The sequence below is a fragment of the Bactrocera dorsalis genome, chromosome 4, assembly GCF_023373825.1.
Source record: "Bactrocera dorsalis isolate Fly_Bdor chromosome 4, ASM2337382v1, whole genome shotgun sequence".
NCBI classification, from domain to species: Eukaryota; Metazoa; Arthropoda; class Insecta; order Diptera; family Tephritidae; genus Bactrocera; species Bactrocera dorsalis.
Window position 1 is genome coordinate 56,585,787 of NC_064306.1, and position 14,551 is coordinate 56,600,337.

The 14,551-nt window shown below is 37.0% G+C and overlaps 1 protein-coding gene across 1 annotated transcript in view; it reads right to left on the reverse strand.

Moving 5' to 3' along the window:
• Positions 1-14,551, reverse strand: part of LOC105224321 (ras-related protein Rap-2a) — a 104,672-nt gene that overhangs the window by 9,723 nt on the left and 80,398 nt on the right. The window contains exon 4 of the mRNA XM_049455430.1: positions 3,272-3,469. Coding sequence (XP_049311387.1) covers positions 3,272-3,469 — 198 coding nt within the window. The remainder of the gene's footprint in view (positions 1-3,271; positions 3,470-14,551) is intronic.

Here is a 14,551-nt window from a genome sequence, read left to right on the forward strand (position 1 = left end):
GTTAGTCGGCGAGTGCCAGGCGGCTCAATTAGGCAACTATTTTGTAGGGATTTAGAGAGGGATTGTTGTTAGTAGGTCACCTTTTATACTTCGAGATTTGGCAACTCCAGTGTGCAATCTGGCGGCTCACAACTTTATCCTAAAGTTTGAAATTTTTGGTGTTATACGGACTTAGCACGTTTTGACAGGCGAGTGCTATTTATGTTGTTTACAGTAACTTAAAATTTTCACCTCGTTCAAAAAATCGAATTAAATCGGTAACATTTTTGGGCGATCATATTTTACTACATTCGAGGTGAATTAATGCAGCAAGAATGCATCGATGTACTTAATTAAATTTTTTACGATGAGGCTCCATCAAGGACTAATATGGCAAGATTGAAATGTGACCTATCGTAAAGATGAGACAGAAATAGGCACCAGAGGGACCAGCATGTATTCAATACATTTAAGGGGTCAGCAGGGTAATCTTTTTTCAAATTTGTTTTTTTTTTATTACTGTTCCCTTATACCCTTAGAATTATTGGAGAAACCCACTTCACCACATAAAAAAAAAACGATTCTAGTAGGGACGATAACCATTCTTGTACTTTTTAAGAATAAATTGGGTTTTTGTGTTTTCAGATGATCCATACATAAGAAATCGTGTCCGCCAGTGAAAAAACGCATCTCACGCACCCAGCCATTTCTCCGACAGATGTCATCAAAAAATTTTGAACACTCCACGATATACCACATGTTCACATATCATTTATTGTAGAATAAAAATTTCTATGAAAAAAAACAAGCCTGATTACCCCTCTGATCCCTTAACTGTAAAAAAAATTGTTTACGTTGGATCGAACACAATTTGTCAATAGCATAAAAGAGGGCTCGTAACGATCGGTCAAGAGAAACGTTAAAAAATATGATATATGGTGCTTCGAAACACGTCTGTGAAACCGTCACAGATGACAAATCATGAATTTACACGTATAAAATGTTCGCTCACGCAGCACTCCTAAGCAAATGGTTGCATGTTTTTTGGAAACCCTGGATTTGTCACAATCATACCACTAGAACAACGCAGAACAGTAAGTTCTGAGTGCTACACAACCGCAGTGTCATTTGTCTTTCACGAAATTTGCAAAACCAAGTCTCGAAGACGGTTCACTCTTCATAACACCAATGTGACCTCTCACACATCGATTGAAACAACTGTATTTTTGAACACTCAAAACATAGATTTGATGAGTCATCCTCCGAATAGTCCTGACTTGGCACCAAATGACTTTTTTTTTATTCCTGAAGAGGTGGTTGAGGCGTTTAAAGGGCATTATTTTGAGATACCTCAATCAGAGTGGCAAAAGTGCTTCAACAATTTTTTGAATAATTATAATTATTTAATGTGAGGCATCATTTATATATTCATTTTATACGGCTCCGACGATTTCTCCCGAGTACTACAAATATCTGGGCAAACAGAAGAATGCCAATCAAATCATGTGATGTTGAAGGATCTCAATCAAAGTTGAGAGATTGTTCAAAATTTCTTTCAAAACGCTTGCATTGTACCGATCGTCATGATGAATACCCTCCTTATGAATTAGCATGCACCAAAGATCACACCTCTGACAAGCTCAGATAAATCAGCCTTGAATATGGAACCGATAGCTTATAATTGATCTTACAGAGTCGGGAGAATTTTAAAGAAATATTATACAACTATAACGATGTGAGTTTCGAAATCCAACATACTCCCAAGAATTCTCTGGAACATGTCAAGAAACACTCGACTCGTTTTTTTTATCTATATAGAGCTTAACAACCACTAGAAGATGTTTGATAGTCTCTTACTATTCTATCTCTTGACAACTTCTATTTATAGTACTAGTATTTATAAGGTGTTACTGGTTTGTGGGTAGATCTGCCTATTGGACAGCGACCTGTTAGTACTTCTACTAGAACTCTTATATCATTCCATTGAAATTAAAAAAATCGGCTTTTGCGGACACTGTTCCACCCATGCCACTTTTGTCTGCTTTCTGATCAAATCAGGGTCTGATTTCACTGAGACTCAACTACATTTATAACATATTTGCCGATTAGATATCTGTAAGTAGTCAGATGTATATAAATTCCCTCTTTTCCGGAGTCTAATGTTATGATGGTGTCTGTTCTGGCTAGTTCGTCTGCTTCACAGTTCCCTGGGATATCACTACGTCCTGGAAGCCATTGTGGGTGTATCGTGAAATACTTATGATGTCAGATCCACTAAAAGATCAAGACATTATTTTACTATCTTTAAAGAGACTGTAATGATCTCAAAGCCGTCTGGCTATCTGTATACATATAGAGCAAGAATACTTTTCTAATTGCTGTGATCTCCGCTTGAAATACACCACAATGGTATGATAGATGAAGGGTGATTTTGGTATCTAGTTTTGCAGCGAAGACGACACCTCCAGCCCTATTATTTACTTTGGAACCATCCGCATAGCTGCTTATCCCTGCGCCCTTGTTTACCTCGCTCCTTTTCCACTCTTGTATGATAGGGAAGGCAATATTAGAAACCAATTTTAGATTCAAATCTGTAGGATTTCCAAGATAATAAGAAGAAACGGGAGTTTTTGAAATATCATAGAATATCCTTTGTTACTGGCAACTAAAAGGTAGGATTCCCCCAGTCTAAGAGCTTTATTCGCAGTTATTTTCTTGTAGAACAAAACCGTTGGCAGTAAGTTTGGAATTAGATTAAGAGCCATGCTTAGTGTTGTTCTGAGATCTCTTCAGCTTCGTTGATGTGATTTTCGTTGTGAGAAGAACGCTGGCCCTACATTGCTACGATGTCGAAAGTGAGATCAGAAATATTCGCAATACTCACTCTATCCAAAAGACTAGATTCAGGAGTAAATGTAATAACTTTGGGAACCCCTACTGTGAGTGTATTCTCCGAATAAGTGATACAATATAATACGGATTATGATGATGTAGGGCAATAAATCCTTATTGTGCCTGAACAGCGAAGAGTGTCGATAAAAAAACTCATCCACTACAACAAGTTGCTATGTATAACTGAGAAGACGAAAGCTACACTAGATAAACTTATAGCTCTATCATACAGAGCTCACGAAATAGCTGAGATTTGCTAGAGAAAACAGACAATTAATATCATAGCAATAAATAAAAAACATATCAAATGTTCAACAAATTTCCCTAACTAAATCTTCAAGTCAAGTTTTGAGACAATATTCTAAATAAAAATTGTATAAAAAAATGGACTTTCACTCACCTTCCTGGCGTCCTCCTTCTCGGCAACTAGGTCAATTTTATTGCCCACCACCACAATGGGCACAGCTGTGGTCGCTTTGGTCTCGTGTATTTGATCGCGTTTCATGCGCACCTCCTCGAATGTGGACGCATCGGTGACATCATACACCAGAATGAATGCATCCGCCGATGAGATGGAGAGCGCGCGCATTGCAGGAAACTGTGCCGACAGGAAGACGCAACGGTACAATGACATTGTGCGGCAGGAAAGCGCCACGCAAAGCAAATGGCATCATATGGAAAAGAGAAAGAGAAAGTGGAAACAATGAGAGATAATGTAAAATTTGCATATTATTATTGTTTTCTCTTAGATATGCACATATTTTATGAAAAACAAAACAAAAAAATAAGAAACTGTAATCGGATTTTTCTGCACATTAAAAAATGAAAAACGCAGTGCAAGATACCAGCAACAATAAGAAATAAAAATAAAAAAGCTGAAAAAAAGACAAAAATTTGCATTTAATTTCATTAGTGAATTGAATTTTGCATTGACATTTTGTGGGTGAGGAGCCAGCAAACTTTGTTTTTGTTTTTGTTCAAGTCCAAAAAGACAGACTTTCACTTTGTTGTTTTTGTTTTTGTTTCTGGTTTTAGTCTTCTATGTTTTATTTTTGTTTTTGTTTTTGGTTTTAGTTTTGTTTTTGTTTAGTTGAAGTTGAAGTGCCAGCGCTGTGTGTGCAGCAAGGTGAATACGTTGCATGTTCTCAAGTTGTTGCTGTAATTGCATTATTGTAATAATTAAGTTGGCAATAACCGCAGGTCCTAAGTTTGAACAAATTGAACTTTATTAAAACAAGTCAAACGAAACTTTATCAAAGACGCATCTGCATACACACGCTCTTAGTTAGTTCTAATCTGGTTTTGACGTTCTTTGAAGAGTTGTGGTAAAGTATTTCTGGAGGGAAAGTGATACTCCATGATTCAAAAGTTCAATTAGTCATTTATCTTAAATTTTAGACATTTTTGAAAAATGTAATAACTATTTTTATTGCTTCTAAAATATATCAGATAAAGGCTGAACCAATGAAAAGCCAGAATATTTTAAGAATAAAAATTTATAAAGGAGTTTTAGGAGCCATTGTCTCTGCTTAATATACGCGTTGGGAAGACAGACTTATTTGTTTATTATAATATAATAATAAAGGAATATTGTTAATTAATATATATCATTGTGATCTCTAAAACAACTGTCTTTGCTTTTCCATGCTTTAGAGAGTATCAAATCGAACAAACTAACCATCTGATCAAATTTAACTCGGAGTGTTACAAACCGTATCAAAATTTTATTTTCGAGATTAGTTCAACTTTGTTTTAGTTCGTGCGAGGCTCGATTTTAGCAGGTGTTAAGTTTGTCTGGCGACTTTTATCATGAAAAAAATTTAACAACAATATTGCTTGAAATTCATATATCTAGCTCTTTCCACCTCTTTTTATACAACATCGAAAAACCTAGAGAAACAGTGTTAGCAAATCGTTGTGTTGGCATCAAAGGGATAGCAGATAATCGCAACATCTTTTATCGATTGACTCAACACATTTTGATTAATACTTGGTTTTGAAACATTCTCATTCTAGGCTTGTACAACGTTTCTAAATAATTTTTCCCGGTTTTTGAAACGAAGGCAGCCACATACTCTTGTGTAAACGATTTCATTTCGCTAATTCTCTTGTGATTTTCCAATCTACAATTTTTCAATGATATGGAGCACAGAAAAGGTGAAACGAAAACGGATTATTATGTGTTTTCTTTTCATATTTAAAAACCTTACTCTCCTATTCATCATGATAATTACCTGTTTCTCCCACTGGATCATCTTTATAAAGCAATTCCATCTAGGCTTGTTATTTTTTGCTAGTATCTTTAGTTCTTTCCACGATTTTCAAACTTCATGGATTACTGTTTGTAGTGATATGCACCACATGACGCTAGTATAGACTTTTTAATGATTTCCTTGGTGATTTTAGTTCAGGGCTTGTTGGAAACTTACGCAACGTATTACCTATACATATCTATTTTCACAACTTGATATGGTTGACCATGGGTTCCGAAATTGATTTTTTTATAGGTTATCATTGCAAATGATCTTTGGCTATACAAACCTTAAGAATATGCCTTAGGCATCGGTAAACAAAACTAAATTGGGGCAATACATTAAGAGTGGATGATATGTTATATTATATTACTTCATTGAGGGAAGTTTTTTCAGGTATATGCTGTAATATGACCTGTTCTACGCATGCTTATGAAAGAAAAATTTTCAATAATGGCTTATTTTTACCAAAATTTCTTATTCACTGAAATATACTAGTATTTGAAATCCTTACTTTTACATATATTTCATGTCTTAGAAAATAAAACAGTAAGCAATCGAGATATGTTGCTATTTAGAACTTTCGATTTAAATTTCGGTTGGAATTTCGCTCCTCGAGCTTTGGTTAATTGAATTTAAAGATATGCTCAGAGGCATTAAATCACCAGTTATTGGCGGCCATTTGACTGGGTCATTTCTCGAAATTAACGTGTCGCAAAAATTTCAATTAATGTGTTCATGTTTAGACATGAAACATGAAGCGGCGTAACGTCTTGTTGGTTCATTTAATTAAATTCAGGAAGAAAAAATTCCATAATGAAATGGCAAACTTTAGTAAACACTCTGACAAAATTTCATACAAATCAGTAAACAACTCTTAAAGTAAAGCATATTCGAAAAAACATGGAATACCGAAAAGGTATAAATTTGATTTTTTATATTTTACAAAAATAAAAATTTCGAATTTTTCAAATAATTTGATAACTGTTATATGAAATTCAAATTACGTACATTTATTGCAATTCAAGCTCAAAATGGCTTAACTGTTTCTTCATTACATATTTATTCTGTATCAAAACGAAACGCCTACATGGCGTATGAGCAACATTTCAGCATAACTACGTTTACACTAAAATTCATGTTTACTTTAATTTGTTTCAATAACTGCATGATCATTGTTTATCATTTCATAAAATTTTCTTGTTGCTTACGTGTTCAATTCACTTAAATTAATTGCAGGAATAAAAATGGAATTATGTTGTTTTGGTACATGTAAAATTTTATTGCGCCACCCACGGCGTATGAGCAACATTTAACAAACAAATGAATATAACAAGAGTATTTTTGTTCAAATTTCAGCTATTTTTGCCAACTGTCCACGCATATGCTTGGGTAAAGCAAAACTTAAACACACATTTGATTGAACAAAATATTTCATGTGCCGTTATCGTGTGCCATCGATTGAGTCAAGGTCACTAAAGCGCCGTAAACACGCGAAACGTAAATTCTTGCTGGTTAATGCACGGAATGTCATGCTAGATAAGTACTATTGTGTGTGTGGCTGTGTATTTGTATTTGAGGTTATCTCCATTTTTCTCGCTATGTGTTCGAAATTACTGATAACGCCACGCACTTGTATATAAGATGCCTCTAATCGCTTGCGCTCATTTCGCTTATCAACCAAAGCCATTAATATACAATTAAAATGGGTTGTAAGCACTTAGTTTAATTACTTTCATCCGGGTATAGCGCATATGTGGATCACTCAATTATTATTACTACTTTTCTGGTTATGTGCTTTAAGGGGTGGGACTGTTAAGAATTTTGCTATTTTTTGGAATTTAAATATTTTTTATTTGAAAGTTTTTTTTTTGGAAATTTGGTATAATTGGAATCTCTTTAATTTTATAAAAAACCATAACTAAATTTAGCAAAAACACAATGAAGAAAAAGTTTACAAATTTTTGGAATTTTTTAAATATTTTTTATTTGAAAATCGACAAGTTTTTGAGGGGTTAAGTCTGTCAAAAATTTTCACCAAAACATTTATCCTTTTTTTTTACTTGAAAGACAGTTTAGAGCCTAAAAACATAATAAAATAACGGGTGATTTTTTTGAGGTTAGGATTTTCATGCATTAGTATTTGACAGATCACGTGGGATTTCAGACATGGTGTCAAAGAGAAAGATGCTCAGTATGCTTTGACATTTCATCATGAATAGACTTACTAACGAGCAACGCTTGCAAATCATTGAATTTTATTACCAAAATCAGTGTTCGGTTCGAAATGTGTTTTATCGACAAATTTTGTTCAGCGATGAGGCTCATTTCTGGTTGAATGGCTACGTAAATAAGCAAAATTGCCGCATTTGGGGTGAAGAGCAACCAGAAGCCGTTCAAGAACTGCCCATGCATCCCGAAAAATGCACTGTTTGGTGTGGTTTGTACGCTGGTGGAATCATTGGACCGTATTTTTTCAAAGATGCTGTTGGACGCAACGTTACGGTGAATGGCGATCGCTATCGTTCGATGCTAACAAACTTTTTGTTGCCAAAAATGGAAGAACTGAACTTGGTTGACATGTGGTTTCAACAAGATGGCGCTACATGCCACACAGCTCGCGATTCTATGGCCATTTTGAGGGAAAACTTCGGACAACAATTCATCTCAAGAAATGGACCCGTAAGTTGGCCACCAAGATCATGCGATTTAACGCCTTTAGACTATTTTTTGTGGGGCTACGTCAAGTCTAAAGTCTACAGAAATAAGCCAGCAACTATTCCAGCTTTGGAAGACAACATTTCCGAAGAAATTCGGGCTATTCCGGCCGAAATGCTCGAAAAAGTTGCCCAAAATTGGACTTTCCGAATGGACCACCTAAGACGCAGCCGCGGTCAACATTTAAATGAAATTATCTTCAAAAAGTAAATGTCATGAACCAATCTAACGTTTCAAATAAAGAACCGATGAGATTTTGCAAATTTTATGCGTTTTTTTTTTTAAAAAAAGTTATCAAGCTCTTAAAAAATCACCCTTTAGTAAAAACTAAATTACTATGAGACTTTCACAAATTTTTTAAGGGGGTAAGGTCAGTATTAAATTTTCACCAAAGCAATTATTTTTTTTTTACTTTAACTCTAAGGTTTACGGTCTTAAAACATAACAAAATTGTAAAAAAATGTCCTGGTCAAACCCATATTGTTTCTTAATACCATAATATAGTCTCAAAAAATTTGCGGGGCTCTAGATTGACCTAAATGCTTCAATAAAAATTAATTTTAAATAAATTTAAAAATAATTTTTGGTCTAAGATACCTTAAAATGTTCAATAAAACTCTTTTCTATTCCTCTCTCAAGAGAGAGACTTTCTAAAAATCTAAAATTTTTGAAAACTCATTATTCTGTCTTCGATAAAGTTATATTAAAATTTTTTCAAAAATTCTTCGGTGATTTTGGCATCTAAATGAAGCATAATAGAAACATAAATCCGCAGAAATGTACATTCATGCTTTGATAAATCAATTACATTATTTTTTAAAAATTATTATTTTACAAAACCTTTCAAGGTCATACCCCTTAAAATTTGCAGCAAACACATGCTCATATATATTTGTACCCATATGTAAGTATGTATGTGCACATGTCTGAGCGTGTAATGAAGTTATCAAGTAATGAAATCAGGGGTTGATGAAGATTTCTTGTGTAGAAAGCAGAAATAACAACAAAAAAATACCATGCAAGTCTTAGATGTGTGTTCTTGCTTAGTTGCTTTGAATTTTTTGGTTTGGTTCTTAGCTTTGCACCTAAGTCAAGGTATTCTATTCTGTTTAACTTTAATTATGCAAGTGAATCTGGTTTTTCGGGAATTAGTGGCATTTACTTTTATCATTTCTAGTGAGTAGTTCTATGAACAAATATTTAAGCCAAAATATTTAGTATGAATCACAAGCTAGTAAAAATTCACAAAAAGAAATTTAATTTTTTTAAAAGGTTTATAGTATCTCGTTTTACTGTTATTATCAAAATAACATTTTATATTTAAAAATGACGAAGACAGTGTGGAAATAGAAATTCCTTTCTAAGTATATTATATGGGTACTAGTTTTTGGATTTACGGCACTTGACCTCTCAATCCCCGGGTTCGGATAACACCTATCAATGCGAACTGCTTAAGACTGGGTTATGTCACGGGGGCCTGGAGACGAGTCAGTGTTACATTCATCCCGAAGGCTGGTAGGGGCTCCCATGTTCCGGACTTCTTACTAAAAACTATAGAAAGATTGATGGACTGGTACAAAAAGAGGCGCATTTCGAGTGATCATTTATCAGGAGCGCAACATGCTTATTGTAAAGGCACTGAGTTAGAGAATTTGCTGTTGGGACCTTCCTTGATATTGAGAGAGCTTTCAACAAAGTCCAGCCGGAAGTAGTCGCAACTGCTCTGGATGATCTTGGGGTTAAATCAAACCTCAAACACTTAATGTTATCTTTCACATAATGCTCGTGGACATCATGGGAAGGTTTATGGCTGTGAAAGTTGCCATCGGACTCAGAGATAAGGGTTCCTGTAAAAACACGTAAACACATTTTGACTTCATAACGGATCACTTGGAGTCGCCAAACTATACTCTGCGGCTCGTTCTCTGCTCATGTACCGGCGAGGGAGTCGCGGATGGGAAGAAGCCGTTGGAGTGAGGGGCAGTACGGATAGGTCAAAGCTTGGTGGGAAGGTTGGTGGAGGGGTTTTACTGCTCCGGAGCGCAGCGTCCTTCAGAGAAGTACCATTAACTTAGATAGCAGGGCGACGACACTAGCCTTGAACTCATTAATAGTGTGTTCAGGGTTGGTCAAGGAGTGTCTAAGCTCGCTAACAATAGCAATTGCAATTTGAAATTGCAAAGCTGATGTGTTTCGCTCCTTGATAGGTGGCCTTCGCAGAAGCTTGGCCAGCGCTAGACCACCTTCGGTACATTCGCTGTCGTAAAAGTCTTTTAACTCAAGATCAATAGCAAGAGATCTAAATATATTTTTGCCTTTAGTAAGACTAGCCTCTTTCTAGCTATGGGGTTTTTAACAGTCACCATCTGCAGAAGTTGTATGGAAAAAGGTGAGGTGGAAACAACTCAACACTTCCTTATTGACTGTTCTGCGTTTGAGAGGTCAAGACTTTAACATTTTCATTTTGGGAGCGAACGGTCCAAGTGCGATCGTTGAACAGCCATGTAACCTAACCTAGTGAACGACTCAATATCAATACCAGAGTTCAAAAGATTTCTCTTTCTTCGAATTTCAGCATTCTATTATATTTTGTGATGCCAGATCGTCATAAAAATTCATTGTTTAAATACATTTCACAAAAAATGGTTTTCTGTCAGAAATGATGACTCTCTTAAGGCTACCATTTAAAAAAAGTCGTAAGTTCACAGGTGACTCAATGAGGAAACACCTCAAATCTTCATCATACAATTACCTCTGCCAAACCACACTTCATCTCCATCGCACAGCATGCATCAATCATAATAAACTTTAATGGTCCCCTTCATTATACATATGTACCTATATATGTATGCACGTATATGTATATGTACATCAGCTGTGGGCACGAATGAAAAAGTCAACTACTTTTTTGAACTTCGATAGCACTTTGAAATTAAAAACAAGAAAAAGTGGAACGAAGCAAAAGTGGATGAACGCAGGGAAAATGGAAAAACGAATTTTAATTTGCCGAACAAACAAACCAAAGCCATAACGGCATAAGTGCATACGTGTTGGCTTACATTTCTACCACTACATGCATATATACAAATATATATATATGTACGTGTGTAAGGGTGTGTGTATATGGGAGCATAGCGCCTGCATAATCCGCTTGCCATGAATCTATTAGGGAGACGAAATTCAATGGAACCTTGTGGAGCAAAAGTGAAAAATGGAAGAAAATTTCTGCGCAGGAGGGGGATGTGTGTGCACTTTTCCCAAGTACTCTTGCATTTACTATAAGCACACATAGGCGAGTACACTTGTGTGTACATATGTATGTATGTATTACAGTTGGGAATATAGCGTGCGTTGCATTTGCAAGTGGGTGCTTTTTTGCCATTTTCAAGTGCGGTGTGTTGCCACATTGCGTTTGTTTGGCCGCCGCATTCAGTGCTGCCACTCAGCAATTCATAATCCAATTCACCAACTCGGCTGCAACAAAAGTCACAATCAACCGAACTTGTGGTGCGACTTCGTCAACAGTGTTGTAGGGCTTTCGTGTTTTGGCTTGTATGTGTATGTGTAACGGTTTGCTCTTGGTGGGTTCACACGTACATTCAAACATACATACTTACAAATTCATATCTGAACTTGTAGCGCTCGCTGTGCGACGTTTTCCGCTGAGAAATCAATTGTTGTTTGCATAAAACCAATGAAAAATTCGAAAACGCCTAATGCCACTGAGGAGCTGCAGTTTTATTCGCAAAAAATAGTGTGTTCCCTTAGCGAATATTTGTCTACACAGCGGTGGGTAAGAAAATGGAAATAGTTTTGTGGAAATTAATGGACAATTGAGAACGTTTAATAGAAGTTGATTTAGAGAATTTTGAAGATCGATTGTATTATTCAGCAACAGAATTTTCAGTACCTTAGATGAGTTTAGGTATTACAAGCATCTACACAAAGCCACCAAAAACGCAGCTTTTCGTTCTGTCTTAGACTCATGAATTTCGTCATGGTCCTCTAAGTCGATTCTCGTTACAAGCCTATTAACAGGGTCTTCGAAGCATAAGAGAATGCTATTGAGATAGAAGTAGACTCACCGAGATGAATATTTACTCCATGCAAGCCTGCGATACCAATTTTGAACTCACTGAACGTGCACTCGAGATTACTTGTTGTGGGAACTGGAGTTCCTAGAGATGGAATACCGGGGAACTGCGGTGCTAATAAGCTTGTAAATAAATGCAGTCTTGTATTAGTAATCTATGGAAAAGTTCAGTGAGTTTCTCGCACTGACAATTGTCGGTTTTCTCTAGGAGTAAGGATTCTGACCAGTTATAGTCCCATAGACACCAATGCGGTTTCCAATAGAAGCCTATGTGATGAATTAAAAATTCTGTCGTTTGTAAGAAGAGGAAGTAGAATCATGTCAGTACTTCCTTCTGGACTGTGCTGCATCTCGAAACTTAGAGATAGGGGCGTGAAAAATCTAAAAATTCTCATATTCCTAAAGGTTAAAGTTAATATAAATGTACCGACGACGTGTAGGTCGGTCTGCAAGCTGTTATACTCAACAAAAGGTGCTATCATTCTACTACCCTTGAAGAACCCCCCGAGGTGATTTAGTGATTGATGCCCAGAATATACTGAAATTATTGAGGAACCACTGCTCCAACCTGCTGAATAGCAGTGAGAGCATAATGCCAGGAGGTAGTGAACCCGTTTCGCTAATCGATGACAGCGAAGTGGACGTTCCATTGACCGACCATGAAGTTCGAGTAGCACTTACCCGTCTGAAGAACAACAAAATTGCAGGGTTCGAGGGATTGCCGGCCGAGCTATTCAAACACGGCGACGAAGAGCTGATAAAGAGCCATGTCTGAATTTGGTAACTCGTACGGTTCTGTAAAATGACGCTGAACAATATAAAAAGCTTCGTCGGGATCGGGAAGGATCTCTCCAAGCCGTTCGATACCAAACGAGGTTTCAGACAAGGCGACTCCCTATCGAGCTACTTTTTCAATAATAAGCGAAGTAAATGGGTCTGGTAGTGAAAGAGGGCAAGACGAAATATTTCTTGTCATCAAACAAATAGTTGCCGCGCTGACTTAGTCGCCCCACGGCACTGTTGACGGTCATAAATTGTCTTCGTCAAAGTCGTAGATAATTTCGTCTACCTTGGAACTAGCATTAACACTAACTCTTGCCAACAAGTACTCCTCCGGACTAAGTTTACGAGTTTTCGAAGAAATGGGTTTGCGAAAGGAGAGCGGCTACGCTAGCTAGGTCATGTCGTTCGAATGGATGAAAATACTCCGGCTCAGAGAGTCTTCGACGCAGTACCCGCCGGGGGAAGCAGACCTCCACTCCGTTGGAACGTCCCGGTGAAGAAGGACCTGGGTACACTTGAAATCTCTAATAGGCGCCAAACAGCGAAAAGGAAGAGCGACTGACACGCTTTTGTTAACTCGACTATAACCGCGTAATGGGTGTCTACCCTAATAAGGTAGAAGAGGAATTTTGAGTAAGTGGGCTGCCCTTAATTGAAATGTGATATGTATGATAAGTAAACAATGTGTCCAAAACGATGAATCTTGACTGTAAGTATCATTAATAAATTAAAATTTTTCAAAAGTTGATACAGAAAATGAGAAAATGGTTTCAATCTTATAAACTCTACAGTTATTCTAGGTAGGTGCTGCTTTCGGGAGGATATTTTTTTATCTTTCCATCAAAAAAAAGGAAAATAGATATTCTTAGAAAATAACGCCCGATTGACTATATTAAAAAAAGATGAGAGTTCGCAAAGTTATGTTCACTTATTGCTCAAAAACATTTCGAAATCTTATTAAAGACCAAAATCAAGTGTTCTTTATACCTATTCGTCTTTATATACCCACTCGCTTTTCAAACCTCAAAAGGAGCTTTTAAAATTTGCTATCTACGCTCTCTAGTAAATACAGCCCATCTAGCTATAACTGCTAGTTTTCGGAACTGCTAGTCGGCAGATTACTGCTTCCATTAACATTTTTCATTATGCGACATGCTCCTCGAAACCTCAAGCACTCTTAGTTTACTGCCACCATTGACCTAGCTACTGCTACTAACTACTAACTGGTATTACTCCCGACTGTGCAATACATAAAACCATTTGTCTGATTGTTACGCTCATCTGCAACCTTCGGTGTGGGTGCAACGTAACGTTGCATGTGAAGAAATCTATGTGAGTGCTGCCACATACACTCTAATAGCAAACAAATGGTATTCATTAGTCGTTGGAGCGGCGCTGCTTTGCGGGGGGTGATGCTTGTTGTTTTGATTCCGTTTATGACACCGTTTACAACCGTTACATACTCATTCATTGCTTCATTGCTTCGACGCTGTGTGTGTGCGTTTGCTTATGTCGGTATATGTGTGTGCGTGTGGTGGTAGTTGTTGTCACTGTTGCTGTTTCTGCTGCTGACAGTTGAATGTCGACAGTTGCACATTGTTTTTGTGCTGCTGTCAACGGCGCTTGTCCCACGGAAAATAGGTCATCAATTTAGCGGCGGCGTGTGGGGCGCCTGTAACGGTGACTAACGCTGTAGCGGTGCATGTGACTGTGCCTGTGACGGCGACGGTGACTGCGACCGTTACAATGGTGTTGAGTGACAGGCGCGCCAGGTTGGTTGCTGCCACAGCAGCTGTCAGTGTAATTGCTATAACAATGACAATGCCAACAGCGG